Source organism: Heptranchias perlo, chromosome X, assembly GCF_035084215.1.
Source record: "Heptranchias perlo isolate sHepPer1 chromosome X, sHepPer1.hap1, whole genome shotgun sequence".
Lineage (NCBI taxonomy): Eukaryota > Metazoa > Chordata > Chondrichthyes > Hexanchiformes > Hexanchidae > Heptranchias > Heptranchias perlo.
The window spans coordinates 3,082,867-3,098,934 of NC_090370.1; the positions used below are offsets into that span (position 1 = coordinate 3,082,867).

Consider the following 16,068-nt stretch of genomic DNA (forward strand, 5'->3'; position numbering starts at 1 on the left):
GTGTTCAGAGATCAGGCCGCCTACCCCAATTAAACACACTTCATGTACTCTCCCTATCACTGCTGCCCTCAGTGGAATTATTCCAGTGATACTATGTTGATTGTAACATTCTAATCAATCACAAGACTTCTTTCTGTTGTCAATCAGCAGAAAATCCATCGTCTGAGACCCAGGCTACTGAGAAACCTACATGGGAACAAAATGTGGAGCACACCTCCTTCCTGTAAGGACATGTCCCACTTACCCAAGGCCCATGTTGACAAGCGCCAAGCCTTAAGGCCCCGTCTGCCCTCTCGGGCGGATGTAAAAGATCCCACAGCCACTATTGCGAAGAAAAGTAGCAGAGTTCTCCCCGGTGTCCTGAGGCCAATATTTAACCCTCACCCAACATCACTAAAAAAAAAACAGATGATCTGGTCATTTGTCACACTGCTGCTCGTGGGAGCTTGCTGCGCACAAATTGGCTGCTGCGTTTCTTATTCCAGCACGAGTCAGCGCAGCCCAGAGAAAAGAAGCGGGAAACTGTGCCTTTGCCTCTATATTTATTTTCAAATGAGCAAAAAGAAAATGCAGCTGAGTTACTCAGGGCCAAGCTTGGGTTTAGTGATTTGTTTCCTCCAGGTCACACCCACCCCCTCTCAGTCTGAGGTTTTCATCAACACTAGGCTTTCCAGCTGAGTGTGGAGCCGACCTTTGTGCAGCTGAAATATTGTTGCTGTCAGTTCCTTACAGAGTGCAGTGCACCGTGCTGAGCTTTTCTCACTGGCTGTCAGCCTTCTGAAGCAGTGACATTAAAAATGGAAAGAGGATCCTTCTTGCCTGCTGCCAGAGGCGGTGTTAAACCTGGCGCTCTCGCTCTCTCTCCCACTCCCTCGGTGAGTAAATTCACCAGCCAGCTGCTGGAAAGTGATTGGTGGTGAATGTCCAGCGAAACGTCCCCCTCCGCCGCACCCGCCCAGCGAAACGTCCCCCTCCGCCGCACCCGCCCAGCGAAACGTCCCCCTCCGCCGCACCCGCCCAGCGAAACGTCCCCCTCCGCCGCACCCGCCCAGCGAAACGTCCCCCTCCGCCGCACCCGCCCAGCGAAACGTCCCCCTCCGCCGCACCCGCCCAGCGAAACGTCCCCCTCCGCCGCACCCGCCCAGCGAAACGTCCCCCTCCGCCGCACCCGCCCAGCGAAACGTCCCCCTCCGCCGCACCCGCCCAGCGAAACGTCCCCCTTCCTCTTCACTGTACATCCAACATTCCAGACTATCCAACTACCCAACTGGTGCTGAATTGGAAGTACAGTTTGTCCTGTGGAATCATGCCTACTCAGGCCTGGACTGAAAGAAGCTGGTTTCACTCAAACCTTTGTCTCAGTTCAATCATAAACTACACAGTGGAGTCTGGACACAGGCGCAGAAATAACATCACACGTCAGAGTGTCAGGTCTCCGGATTCGAGACCGTTGCCCAACCTGGCCCAGTGCACAGGATTTCTGAACAAAGTGTTCCGTAAGCAGTGAAAAATCTATATTGAATTCTGCATTGCTGTCTTTGCAGCTCACAAAGAATCAATAAAAGCAAAAGTAACAAAGCTGGAATCCCTCGGAAAATACGCAGCCACTGATGAAGAAAATCACCAGCACAACTGTTTGGTGACAGACAGCATTTCTGGGCAGATGACAAGGGAAGAAATGCAGCACCGAAAAGGGATCAATCAACAGCGCTATTTAAAGAGGCACCGTTTTTCGAGCCGGGGCTGGAGAACAGAAGCACTGGACGTTTTTGTCACGATGACAACACGTGCACGCCGTTTACATCACTGCACTGCAATGTTTTGGCAAACACAGAAGTAAAAAAACACTAAGCTGCAATGCCTCTCGTGGCCAACTAGCCTGCTGGCACTCACTGTTTAGGCTTGCAAGTGACGAATGGCCACTTGGAAAGGGTACTAGAGGGCTGGAGGTCGCTAGGCAACAAGGATAGGCCCTGCCATATAAACACCCACACCCACAAAACGCCCCCCCTCCCCAACCATCCAACCTCCAAATAATAAAAGGCGGACACATTTAATGGTTTGGAAACTTAAAATACAAAGATTAAATTATGTACCCAAAATAAAATGGAAAACTGTTGAATGAGGATATGTCAATTAAGGCTCTTTTTGTTAAAACCTAGATAATGGACCCAAATTTTCTCGGGGCCTGGGGTACAATGTGGGGTAAAGGAGGCAGATTAGGTCCAGGAAGGTGGGGGGGGGCGGGGGGCACAATCGGATCGGACCAGTAAACACCAAGTCTCTGCCCCATGGAGCAGCCGAGCTGAGTTCGTACAGGGACCTGGGGCGGGTGGAATTTTCATCCACACCATAGAAGGCCCACAACGTCACAAAGAGGTGGCGGCTGGCAAAATGGCCTCCCCCGCCCCCCTACCTCCCTCACTTGACTTCCTGCAGCTCCCTGGTCCATGGATTGGCAAAAGTGAGGCCTACAGGGGTCTCCACACGTGGGTCATGGCCAAGAAGCCCCCCCGAGATTTCTGAAGCACAATTTATAGCCCCCCCCCATAAATGAGACCAATTAATACTGAGAAGAGAGCTTTGAAGCTGGGCCTACCGGCTCCTCACCAACGCCGCCTGGCAGCACTGCTACTTCCTCACCTTCCACCACCCTCACCCCGCAGCGGGCACCTAAGTTGCACCCAGACTGGTCCAAGCATCTGGGTCAGCCAGCATTTAAGTCGACTGACTCCAGATACTCTGGTGGTGGTGGAGTCACGAGCAGGTCCGATGAGGAATTGGTAAGTAAAACATAGCCAGACTTGCAAGCCAGGACTCACATCTGTGCTGAACCACTAACATCTCAAAGTTTTACCTGAACCACCTCAAACCTTGGTAACGATGGACTTCCCTTCAACATCAAGCCCTGGGAGAACATTGAAAAGGACACTCAAGAGGAAACCTCCCAACCCTCCCCTTTCAATCCGGTCTCTCTATGGCTTGTGGTCTCAGCAGCTCAGCCTCCAACCAATGCTCATGATCCACGCAGGTCTGTTTGCTCAGCTGAATGTCAACGGTATTATTCTCTGATCTTCAAACTCTCCTCGTTCTCAATGAGTTTACTCAGAGATTAACTATAGACACTGAATAAATGTATCCGCTGCATACAGGAAGGAAATAGGCAACACACGTACTCCATGAACTAGCGTTTAAAGAGGTGAAAATTAGGTTGGAAGAGACCCAGGAGTCTTAATAGACTTGACATTCAACATGTCCAGCCAATGTAGAGCAGCAATCAACAAAACCAATAGAATATTGAACTACACGGCCAAAACAGTCAAGTACAAACCAGAGGAAATCATGATCAAACTAGAGAGCTCTGGTCAGACCGCACCTTGAGTGTTGTGTTCCGTTCTGGTCACCGAGAAACAAGGGAGATATTCCACCCCTTGCAGGCAGCGCAAAGAAAAGCCACAAGGCTGATCCCCAATATCAGGGGGGGTCTGAGTTATGAGGAAAGACTGGAGAGACTTGGGCTCTCCATCCTGGAAAGGAGGCGTCTGAGGGGTGATCTTCGCGAGGTGTACAAGATAGAAAAGGGAATGGAAAAGGTTAACCTGGAATCTTACTTTAAATGAAGTTGTGGGAGAAGGATAAGGGGACACAGGTTCAGACTAGTAAAAGGTAAATTTAGGACTGATCTCAGGAAGTCTGTCTTCACACAAAGAGCGATTGACACATGGCATGGATTCCCAGAGAGAGCAGTGGAGGCTAAAACCCTGGATTCATTTTAAGAAACAATTAGATGCAGCAACTGGGGGTGGGCAAGTCTGTGGGGTCTTTCTGGATTGATGAATTAAGATGGGCTGAATGGCCTTCCTCACCTGTAACTATCTCATGAACAAATGTTAAAAGGAAAATGAAAAAAAAAAGCCAAGAAGAGGGTGAGAAATGGCAGACAAGCTCTGTGAGCACACGTCCGTGGTGAGATGGGCAGACTTTACCCGCAGGGTTGGGCGGTGGTTTGGAAAGTTTTTCTTAAAAACTCACAGAGCAGCTCACCCAATGGCTCGTGCCGGGAGGGGGGACTGAACTTTCCTAGTGTGGTACTGACTCGTACAGACCAGGGAGGGTCCAGGATCCATCCAGTGAGGGGGCGGATCTCAGCAGGATCAACAGCTGAGGTGCATCAACTGACCTCAGTCCAGGCAGGCTGATCAGACCCAACCATTACTAGTCAACAGATTAATCACAAAACAACACCTTGATGTAAATAATTTGGACGGGTGGGATGACTCCCATCAGTTAATAAAGTAACATTTTAGTTAAGTCTCTTGCAGCTGCTGCCCTGCACCTCAATTTGTGACCCAACACCAGCCCTTGCCTGGTGCCGTAGCCCTGATGCTAAGTGTCCTGTTCACCTTCCCTGTGCCTCTCCACTCACTGCTCTGTCTTCTTTCGAAGTTTGACCAACCATCTGCCTATCAGCCTCCCAGCTGTCTCCTCACATTACTGACTCATTGCAAACCTGGCAGCTGGCAGCGGACCCCCCCCCCCTCACACTTTCAACTCACCTCTGGCTCTCCCTGTGCATTTGCGAGAGCCACTGGCAGCACTTGTCTCCTTGCCAGATGCCTTCAACAGCCCATTGTGCCCAGTTCCTGTTTCTTCCTTTGGCTTGGCACACAGCACAGCCTGGTCTTCAGATCTTAAATACCCATGAATTCATTCTGTTATTAATCCAAGAAAACCGAACCATCTTGATGCACTGCAGGGCCTGGAAAGATGCCCACTATCGTGGATAGCGACTGGCTAAGTTGAATGGCTCTGCTTCTCTTTGAATCCTAGCGCAACAATGACGAATTTAGCAACGCGCCCAACCTGCACGTGTGTTCGAGCAACTGTTAAATCTCCTCCCGTTCCCCTCCTCCCTCCCATGACTTACTTGAGGGCCACACAGACAAGCTGCCTCTGGAGGCATGACAGATGCCAGCAGCTCGGCCCGATTATTACAACGAGGCCCACTTTTTGTCGAGCCTCGGTCCTCTTGTTTTGGGCACACGCTAGAAGCCTGCCATCAGTTATATGCCCCAATCTGGTTTTGGTTGATGTTGACTGAGGGGTGAATATTGGCCCGGTCACCAGGAGATCATCTTGCTCCTCTTTGAAATAGTGTCATGGGATCTTATACACCGACCTGAGAGAACAGAGGGGGCCTCGGTTTAACGTCTCATCCGAAAGATGGCCCCCCCCCCCCGGTACTGGCCCCTCCGACAGTGCGGCGCCCCCCCGGTACTGGCCCCTCAGACAGTGCAACGCTCCCCCGGTACTGGCCCCTCAGACAGTGCAACGCTCCCCCGGTACCGCGCTGAATTTCCAGATACTCAGTAGTCCAACTCTGGCTATTCCTGGACGTTCTCCTCCTTCCCTCAGCAATTGTTTGTTTTAACACAAACCGTATGCACCAAAATGCCATATAGAGCTCGTTTCAAACTGCTCGCAATCACTGGTAAATTGTCTGTAATTATATACTAAGAGGGATAAAAGACAATTCATTTTGATTTTCTGCCGATTACATATAGCAACTTGGAAAAAAAAATCAATCTTTTCCTAATTCAGGCCTTTTTTGAAATTTTCACCATCGTATCTGCATTTTCATTAATTCATTTGTTATGTGCAATTAAACCATTCTCAAAGACTGCACAAATATTAGTGAGTTATGTGTTCAGCTGTGTTAATCAGAAACAGATTTAAAAGGAAAAGAGTGAACTTTGATGATGGTGGTTTACATAGGAGCAGGAGCTGGCCATTCAGCCCCTCGATCCTGTTCCGCCATCCAATTAGATCATGGCTGATCTGTATTTTAACTCCATTTACCCGCCTTGGTTCAGAGTTACCCCCACATCCGTTATATATTGTAATGGATATGCAGATAGGGTGAGAGGAAGTAGGGTGGGAGGAGGCTCGTGTGGAGCATAAACACCGGCATGGACCAGTTGGGTCGAATGGCCTGTTTCTGTGCTGTACATTCTACATAATATATAACAATATAACTCTTGCTGCCTGAATTGGAGGCCACAATCTGTTCGAGCAGCCCATGGACTGCGCCCATCCGTTCTGGTTCGTGACACCAGTTTCTTGCCTGCTTCCCAGCCACTGGCGAAGGTCCAGCTACCAGAAGCAACATTGTAAATGATTTAAAATCCAGGAACGCCTCAATTTTAAAATTCTCATCCTCGTGTTCAAATCCCTCCATGGCCTCACCTCTCCCTATCTCTGTAACCTCCTCCAGCCCTACAACCCTCCGAGATCTCTGTGCTCCTCCAATTCTGGCCTCTTGCGAATCCTCGATTTTAATTGCTCCACCATTGGCGGCCGTGCCTTCAACTGCCTAGGCCCTAAGCTCTGGAATTCCCTCCCTAAACCTCACCCCTCTCCACCTCTCTCTCCTCTAAGACGCTCCTTAAAACCTACCTCTTTGACCAAGCTTTTGGTCACCTGTCCTAATATCTCCTTATGTGGCTCGGTGTCAAATTTTGTTTGATAATCGCTCCTGTGAAGGGCCTTGGGACGTTTTACTATGTTAAAGGCGCTATAGAAATGCAAGTTGTTGTTTAAAACACGTGCCCTTTCGCGCGTGTACATTTGGGCCTCGAGTTCGTCCAGGGTTGTGAAACTGCCCCCTCCCCCAATATACCTTGTAAAGTCAATTCCACGGCACAGAGCCCTTCAGGCAACTTTACAATCCCATTCCTTCAAGCAGTTCTGCAACATAAATACAGCATTTGAGACAGCTACGCTCCCACCCACCACCCCCACACTTTGACGAGGAATACAAAAGCATCCTATCATTTTTGAGATGATTCCTTTCTTGCCCGTGTGTCGAGTACAGCTGCTCCGCTAACTGGAGATAAGGAAAAGCCAAGAGAGCCAGAATAATTGACAGAGAAAGGAAACGAGGGGAAAAAAAAGGTAGAAAATACCAAAGGCAACTAAAAAGATGGAAGAAGAAGGATTAGAAGAGATTTACATAAAACAGTAAAAAAAAATATGCAGGGTATTTAGAAAGCACAAAAGGAACAAGTTACACAGACAACTTTACACTATGTAAACCTCTCAAATTCACACACATATACGCACACCTCCGCACACACAGAGACACACATGCACAACACACACACGTTCTCACACTTGTTCACTCACATACACAGACATGTACACCAACTAGTACATCACTATATCCATTGCCACCAACCAATCTCCAGATTTTTGCATTTTTAACAGGTTCAAAGATGAGTTACAGAATGATCGACACTGTACGTCTACAAATTGCACATTCATTGTTTCACTTTCTTCCCTCTCCTCCCTCCCCTGAAGGTCCCGACATGTTGGGGGAAAACAGCTTCACAGTCACCTTCTGGTGCCTCATTCAAGTAGCCATTCTTCATGTGAGCCTCCATAAAAGGCAAGCAAAACTTTCCACTTGGGCGGGGATGTAAAACAGGCAGTAGAGGATTGAGCTCCTGTTACACACCCCGCCCGAAAGGAAAATCAGTAGAGGGGGCGGAATAACAGGCGGCCAATCTGCTACCGCCCGTTTTACACCCCCGCCAAAAGTTGAAAGTTTTGCCCCATATCAGCGGGCTATTTTACTGTGGATGGCATCACAGACGAGCCTGATTCTGTCTTCACCCAACAAACAAACACACTTTTTCCACCTGGAGTCACAGGATAGTGATCAGGAGTGGGAACCTTGGCTCATTATTCCCCTCCCTAATCCTGAGTGAGGTCAGCACAGATCAAGAATCAAATGTGGGACCTTCCTGGTTTTAATCGGGCTCACCATCATAGCGCATTTCCCTATTGAGCCATCAGAGGGAGCTCTGATCAATTACTTTCCTCTAAAACATCAGCCAGGGCTCTGTGGGTAGCACTCTCTCGCCACTGAGTCAGGAGGTCGTGGCTTCCAGAGACTTGATCACAAAATCTAGGCTGATACTCCCAGTGCAGTGCTGAGGGAGCACCGCACTGTCGGAGGGGCCGCGCTGAGGGAGCGCTGCACTGTCGGAGGGGCCGTCTTTCGAATGAGACGCTAAACCAAGGCCCCCATCTGCCCACTCAGGTGGATGTAAAAGATCCCATGTCACTATTGGCTGCCGCGTTGCCTACATTACAACAGTAACTACACTTCAAAAGTAATTCATTGGCTGTGAAGCGCTTTGGGACATCCTGAGGTCATGAAGGGGGCTATATAAATGCAAGTTCTTTCTTTCTATCTTTCAATAAGCCGCTGTACGTCCCAGCTTGGCTGGACTCAGATTAAGTTTCTACCAGCCGTCAATGGCAATCTGCAAAAGATAAATACAGAAATTCTGTATAGAAGAGGCTTTCCAATTCTATAGAGGAGTGAGTGAGGTGAGTACTCATTCCCAGGTTGAGTTGACGGGGAAATGACACAGAACCATACAGCACAGCCATTCGGCCCATCGTGCCTGTGCCAGCTCTTTGAAAGAGCTATCCAATTAGTCCCACTCTCCTGCTCTTTCCCCATATTCCAGCAAATTTCTCCCCTTCAAGTATTTATCCAATTCCCTTTTGAAAGGGACGATTGAATCTGCTTCCACCGCCCTTTCAGGCAGTGCATTCCAGATCATAACTCGCTGCATGGCACCGACATACCAAACGTCTCGTCAGTACCACTCTTCTGCCAGCTGCTTGGAGGTGAGAAAGAGCAGCCTTGAGTGACTCGCCATAGTTGTCGAGACCAGGAAGTCAACAATAGTGGGGAATCATGCCAAGGTGTGTCCTATGCCGTGGCACAGTCTATTGGCATACAGATGCTCTGTGCCCCCATGCCATCTACTTCCACCATAATTGTATCGTAGCCGGGATTGGACACTGCACAGATGTCCCTCTGCGTATTGTGTGCACAGATGTTTGGACTTTATTGTATATTTGCTGGTGTACCCAAAGCAGCTTTTGTATCAGTTACCAGCACAAATACTATTGCTAGTTGGTATTAAAAGGATTAAATATCCTGTTATTGAGCCAAATCTTGCTAGAGTGGAGCATCTCACGGCATGTACTGTTGGACTTTTTCTGCACCCTTTAGCTTGAAAATCTTTTGCCCCATAACTTGCTAGAGGTGCGAGCTGATAACGGTGTGGTGAGGACAACGGGGCACTTGGGACCTTAGTGAACAGTGTATCTGCTTAATAAATGAGATTTAAGAATGGAGAAAGAAACAGAGGGAACGACGGAGAAGGAGATAAGGTGAATGAGAGTCAAATCAGGTACAGAAAGAGAAATAAAGAGAGGGAAAGAACGATTGGATTACGAGAGAGAGAGAGACAATAAGAGGCAGAAAGGAAAAAGAAAGAAAGAAAGAAATTTAAAACCTAAAATTACATTTTTTAAAATCCCTACGAAAAATTTACAACCTGCAGGAATGAGACTGGACAGTTTAAATTGTTCCCTTTCTGGGCCAGGGAGGTTGATTGGCATTGCATTAACAATTATCACAGTTAAAAAGGTACTTAAGCTCTTAATCACCAGCCCTAACTTTCTACAGCGAGTTTAATGAGCAATTAATGCGCAAGTCCAGCAAGTTCTTAAGAATGTAACGGTGAGGTTGAGGGCGAGATGCCGTTTGTGCGAAGCAAACGGAGAAGTGGTGTAAATCAACCAGCAAATTCTAGAGATTCACAACACACGGCCTATCTCTTCATCCCCTGAACTTTCTGGCCATTTTGGGCATTAATAACGGCGTGGGTCGTTAACACGTCGTTATTTTTCCAGCAAGATTCGGCCCATTATATCCTCAGCTGTAGTAAAGTGTACTCGAGGGGGACACAGATGTATAAAACCAACCCCAATCCCTTCTTGTAAACCCTTCGAAGTATTTCTATGGTGGTCAGGTGATGTAAGCAATTAATACACAGCTCTTGGACCTGGGTTTTGAATCCAGCCTGGACTGATGGCATGAAAATCCCCTTTGTTATCTGTACAGGTCCTACATGAAAGGATTTTGACCAGTCTCTGCCCAGTTCCTAGGGGGCATGGGCTTAAAGCACAAAAGTAATGTGGCGCTCATTGGCAACCTCACTCAGCGAGACCACAGGGTGGCTGGTGTGGGGAATTAAAGTATTGTCCAGGTGCAGGAGGAGTTCCAGGACTGCCAACACCCAACGTGGGAGTGCAAAATTCACCAGAACATGTTTAAATGACAGTCTCACCCTCAATAAAGAGAGAGGGGGGCAGAGAACACTGCTTTGTATCTGGAGAACACAAAACCAGGGGCTTGGCTGTGGATTTTACAGCAGGATCTGCAATCAATTGTATGCAGATTAAACAAACACAGTATAGAATACAGTGCAACTGTGGGACTACAAAGTGGGTGGGTCCAGCGGCCATTTTCAGTGTTGCAACTGCTGCCAGTCTTGTGATATTAACAAGAAACATTCCCAGGGCTATGGGGAAAGAGCAGGGGCAAGTGGGACTAATTGGATAGCTCTTTCAAAGAGCCGGCACAGGCACGATGGGCCAAATGGCCGTCTTCCGTGCTGTGAGATCCTATGATGGGTACGGGGCTTCGAGTTTAATGATATTAAAGTCCACTGCAGCTTGCAAGAAATCAGAAACCAATTTGTCTAAATCCTAAAAACAATGGGATAGATTTTGCTGGAGTGGGGCATCTCGCGGTGTGCCCAGTTAGTTAGACTTGCTCGCGCACATTTAGGTTTTAAAAATTTTTGTCCACAAAGTTGCTGGAAGCGCGAGCCAATAACGGCGTGGCGAGGGAAACAGGGCATCTGGGACCTTAGTGAACAACGGCACCAACAGTCTATCTTCATAAACAATGACATTAAAAGATTGAGAAATAAACAGCGGAAGGGGTGAATTCAATGTCAAATCAGGTACAGAAAGAGAAATAAAGAGAGGAAAAGAAAAAGACTGATGAGAGAGAGAAAGACAGAAAGGAAAAGTAAAAAAAAAGTTTTAATTTAAAATTTGACATTTTTAATATCTCCTAAAACAATTCACAACCTGAAGGAATGAGACTCCACACTTATAATTGTTCATTTTCTGGGCCAGAGAGGTTGATTGACAGTCATTAACAATTATCAAATCATTAAAGGGGTACTTACGCTGTCAATTACAAGTCTTAACTTTCTGTGGTGAGTTTAATGGCCAATTAATGTGCAAATGCAGCAGCTTTATGAAAATAACGGGGATGTTAAGGATGAGATGCCATTTTCACAAAGCAAACTTGTGGCGATTCGCAATTCACAGGGTACCTCTTCCTCGCTACAAGTTACTGGCCGATTTGCGCAGTAATAACGTAGTACAGCGTACCGACACCATTATTCTTTCAGCAAAATCTGGCCCCATTACTAAAATTAGACATAAGTGGTGTTTTCATCTGCAAAAAGCTGCTCCCCCCTCTCCATTCTGTGGTGCACTCAATGGTATTTAAGGGTGGGAGGAGCATGTGGCCTGGTTGGTGCAGTGAGTTAACACACTGTCTTTTCACCTCAGGGATTGGCTTTAAATTCAGCAAAAACCCATGGCCTCCAAGTCTCCTCTCACTGCTGGCTGTTGCAATCTTACACAAGATAAATATGGACAGTCACATGCCAGTTGCAAGTGGGTAGAAGTCCACTGCACCAATGAGCACTGAATGGCCACTCTCACTCGGAGAGGCCTGGAGGACAGCTGGTGTAAAAGTGGAAATGTCACACTGGTGTGGTAGGGCTACTCTCCTGAGGTTGGGACTAAGGCACACAGTTGGGTCAGAGTCCTTGACACTGACTGCAATTGATGGGAAAACATTCCATTTCCTAGAAAGAAAGAAAGACTTGCATTTATATAGCGCCTTTCACGACGCCCCAAAGCGCTTTATAATCAATGAAGTACTTTTGAAGTGTAGCCACTATTGTAATGTAGGAAACACGGCAGCCAATTTGCACACAGCAAGATCCCACAAACAGCAATGTGATAATGACCAGATAATCTGTTTCGTTATCGGTGTTGGTTGAGGGATAAATATTGGTCAGGACACCAGGAAGAATTCCCCTGCTCTTCTTCCAATAGTGCCGTGGGATCTTTTACACTCACCTGAGGGGGCAGACGGGGCCTTGGTTTAACGCATCAGCCGAAAGACGGCACCTGCGACAGTGCAGCACTCCCTCAGTACTGCATTGGAGTATCAGTCTAGATTATGTGCCCAAGTCTCTGGAGTAGGACTTGAACCCACAACCTTCTGACTCAGAGGCGAGAGGGCTACCAACTGATCCACGGAGCCAGAATCCCTCAACTGCAGGAGCTGAAAACGATCAAAAAAATGTAGAAAAGAAATAGGCAACAGAGGCCGCACTAATATCTGGGAATTTTTCTAAGCACGAGATTGGCCTATTTCAGATCCATTAGAAGAGTTAAGTGTTGTCCCAATTTGGATTTCAGTTCTTGCTCCCACCCCCCCATAGATTGGTGGATCATACAGGGCAAAATGCAGTTTGATGTCCCACCAGTGGCTTCTGAAAACAAAGACTTGCATTTATATCACACCTTTCACAACCTCAGGATGTCCCAAAGCACTTTACAGCCAATTAAGTACTTTTTGAAGTGTAGCCACTGTTGTAATGCAGGAAACGTGGCAGCCAATTTGTGCACAGCAAGGTCCCACAAACAGCAATGAGATAATGACTAGATAATCTGTTTTAGTGATACTGGTTGAGGGATAAATGTTGGCCCCAGGACACCGGGGAGAACTCCCCTCCTACTCTTTGAAATAGTGCCATGGGATCTTTTCCATCCACTTGAGAAGGCAGACGGGGCTACGGTTTAATGTCTCATCTGAAAGACGGTGCAGCACTCCCTCACGTGTCAGAACACGTGTCTACCCCTCCCCCATTCAGCATGAACCAACAAGTTCATGACACAATGCAATATTCAAACCACAAGTCAGAACAGAACACAATGCAAAACAACTGACAGAGAGACAAAACTCTCACCAGTACTTCACCTCATCCTGTGTTGACAGGATCAGATATTAATATTTGCTATTGCTGAATGTGCTCCGGTCCATAGAATGAGATCCATCAAGGAAGGTTCCGGTTACTCCAGTACTCAGCACTATGTGGGGAGGTTTTCACTGGTCATTTAAAATGCACTTACGATTTTGCTAGAAATAACAAATACAGGAGATCGGCCCACCATGTTTACAATGTCACCAACACAGAGCAACTAAAAGGAAATCTTCCCCTTGGATCAGAAAACCACTGGACCTCGGGTTACAGAAATGACTGAGCACATTACAGGGACCACAGCTAAAGTCTCAGGGCATCACTGAACATCTCAGGTCACATCTTGGAACCCAAGGTGCAGTGGCTCACCTTCCAGGCCAAAAGTACGCAGTCAATGGGAGGGGGGGTGCAATTTTAACCTAACTTGCCCATTGGGAAACTGATGGGATCAGGTGTAACACTGGTTTTACACCCCACCCGATTTCATGCTCCACAAAGGGGAGTAATATCAGTCGGGCTGTAAAAATCAGCGTTCCACCCGATCCCATGGGTTTCCCACCTGGCGAGTTGGTTAAAATTAGCCCTACTAATATGTGGGGAAAAATGGACAACATTACAAAGCAGTAATCTTCTCAAAGAGAGTCATAGAATGGTTACAGCACAGAAGGAAGCCATTCGGCCCATCTATCCCATACTGGGGTGGTTTATGTGACCTCGTAAACCGTGAGAACAAAACTCCAGGTTGGAACCATCGACTGAACTTTAAGCACTGAAATAATTGCCATATGTCCACCAATTCCCCTTCCAGACCGAAGGATTAATGATACAATCAATCATCGCAAAAAAACTTAAGGATAAAAAGGTCAGTATACCGTAGCTAATTTCATCAAACTAAGAAACAAAACCGGTTTTAAAATCAGATTCAGTCTCAACGCAAACTTCTGGAACAGTATCTGACCTCCCTCTTGGACAGGCTGCCCCTCCCAACTTCAGGCCTCAGGCATATCTCCCCCATTTTCCTGCTGGACTCTCTGACCTTCAGCTACCGTTTCCCCCTCCCACCAAAATTTATTTTGGTCAATCCTGGAAAGGGACCTCTCCAGTCTGACCGTGTCAGTTCTGATAAGGGGGCGCCAGTCTGAAGCGGTTAAACCTATCCCTTTCAGACGCTGTGCATTTGCAGCAGATTCTGTTTTCAGACCAGTTCCAATATTCAACTGCCATTGCCAGTGATTTCAATTTACTGCCCTTTGGATATTAATCAGTAGCCAAAAAAGCAATGAAAACTATTTTCTTCTATGATAACATAGGAATAGGAGGCCATTCAGCCCCTCGAGCCTGTTCCACCATTCAATTAAATCATGGCTGATCTGTATCTTAACCCCATCTACCTATCCATCCATATCTTGGTTCCGTAACCCTTAATACCCTTGGCCTAACAAAAATCTATCAATCTCAGTTTTGAAATTTCCAATTGACCCCCAGCCTCAACAGCTTTTTGGGGGGAGAGAGTTCCAGATTTCCACTCCCCTTTGTGTGAAGAAATGCTTCCTGACATCACCCCTGAACGGCCTAGCTCTAATTTTAAGGTTCTGCCCCCTTGTTCTGGACTCCCCCCACCAGAAGAAAGAGTTTATTTCTATCTACCCGATCAAATCCTTTTAAATCTTAAACACCTCAATGAGATCACCCTATACTCGAGGAATAACATTTCAATGCAAATCTGTAATAAATATGCATTTGCAGAAATGCACAAATCCTGTTATTTCATTATTCCTTTAATCTAAGCCTTGGATGCAGATCCTGTGCTGAAAAACCTATCTCATTGGGGATATGTGTGCAGAATGTACTATCTCAGCATTTATCCTTACTGTACCTGTTCTGGTCCCTGGAAGCAGATCCTGCACAATGGACTCCTCATCCCACTCTCGAGGCTGCTGCTGAGGGACATCGAGTCCATCCCGGTCTGGAGCGGCGCCTTCCTCTCCTTCTCATCGTATCCTCCTCCAGCTCCGGCACCGTCCGACCCATAACAATCCTCGTCGGCCCGGGACGAGCAATTGGGGAACGGAGGCCAGCCGCATCCTGCTCTGGCCAGCCGCCCTCCTCCTCCTCCTCCTCCTCCATCACCACCTCCTCCTCCTCCCCCCCTTCTCCGGCCCGTCTCCAAATCCTGCTCGCTCCTTTGCATCGCGAAAGATCTCATCAAAACCAGTACCTTTAGGTCATTGAAAACCATGCGGATGTGATACTTGAACATCATTTACATCTGGTGTTTGCACTAAATCGTATGCAAAACAAAAACAAAAAAAAGTGGATTATTGATCACTGGTAAAATGCGTCCAAAAATCCTGGGAGACAAATTTCCTAGATTGGGCGTAAAACCAGTGCTGCGTAAGAAATCGCCGGTCCCATTGTATCAGCGCATCCCATTGTCCACGGGTGTATAGATATAAAGGAGGGGGGAAAAGAGTGGAAGGAAGGGGCTGTGCTCACCAGCGGGTGATCCGCTCTTGTGATCCGCTCTCTCCCATCCCCGTCCTTCCCGGCATCAGGCGCCGCCCGCCGGCCTCTTTCATGTTTTTTTGCCACATTCCCGAACCCGCGCACGTCTGCGCCGAGCAAACCCGACGTGTGTGCGTTTCAAACTAGCCCGAGCCCGAGTGATGCCTTCGTCTCCTGGATGATGCGACTCTCCACCAAAACCTGGACCGTTCTCCCTCCTCCTCCTCCCAATACACACACCCCGAGCGTCTCCGGCTCAATGTAGGTCACTGCCCGGACACCTTAAGTCACTGACTTTCACCCAACTGAACATGGCTTCTTCTTCCGGTATTAATATTTCAAATAAAACATTTATTGGGATTTCAACCGCCCCCCCCCCTCTATTGAAGCCCTCCTCCTCCGCTGAAAGCGGCTGCGCGTTGACGTGGCCCACATGTGAATTTCCCGCGGAATCTGAAGTGGCCCCCTGTCAGTTTCAATGCCTTTGACAGTGGGGAACCAGGGCGGGAGTTGCCGGGAACAATCGTTCTGCTGCTATCCCTTTATATTTCCAGGC

The 16,068-nt window shown here is 47.7% G+C and overlaps 1 protein-coding gene and 1 long non-coding RNA gene across 2 annotated transcripts in view; one reads left to right on the forward strand and one right to left on the reverse strand.

The window, feature by feature from the left end:
* The window catches only part of LOC137307157 (uncharacterized), a 70,647-nt gene extending 68,476 nt beyond the window's left edge, over positions 1–2,171 (forward strand). The window contains exon 4 of the long non-coding RNA XR_010959057.1: positions 1,545–2,171. This is a non-coding gene — a long non-coding RNA (uncharacterized lncRNA). The remainder of the gene's footprint in view (positions 1–1,544) is intronic.
* Positions 1–15,816, reverse strand: part of marchf9 (membrane-associated ring finger (C3HC4) 9) — a 41,534-nt gene extending 25,718 nt beyond the window's left edge. Inside the window, exon 1 of the mRNA XM_067976492.1 lies at positions 14,884–15,816. Coding sequence (XP_067832593.1) covers positions 14,884–15,270 — 387 coding nt within the window. The 5' untranslated portion in view covers positions 15,271–15,816. The remainder of the gene's footprint in view (positions 1–14,883) is intronic.
* Positions 15,817–16,068: the final 252 nt, after the last annotated feature.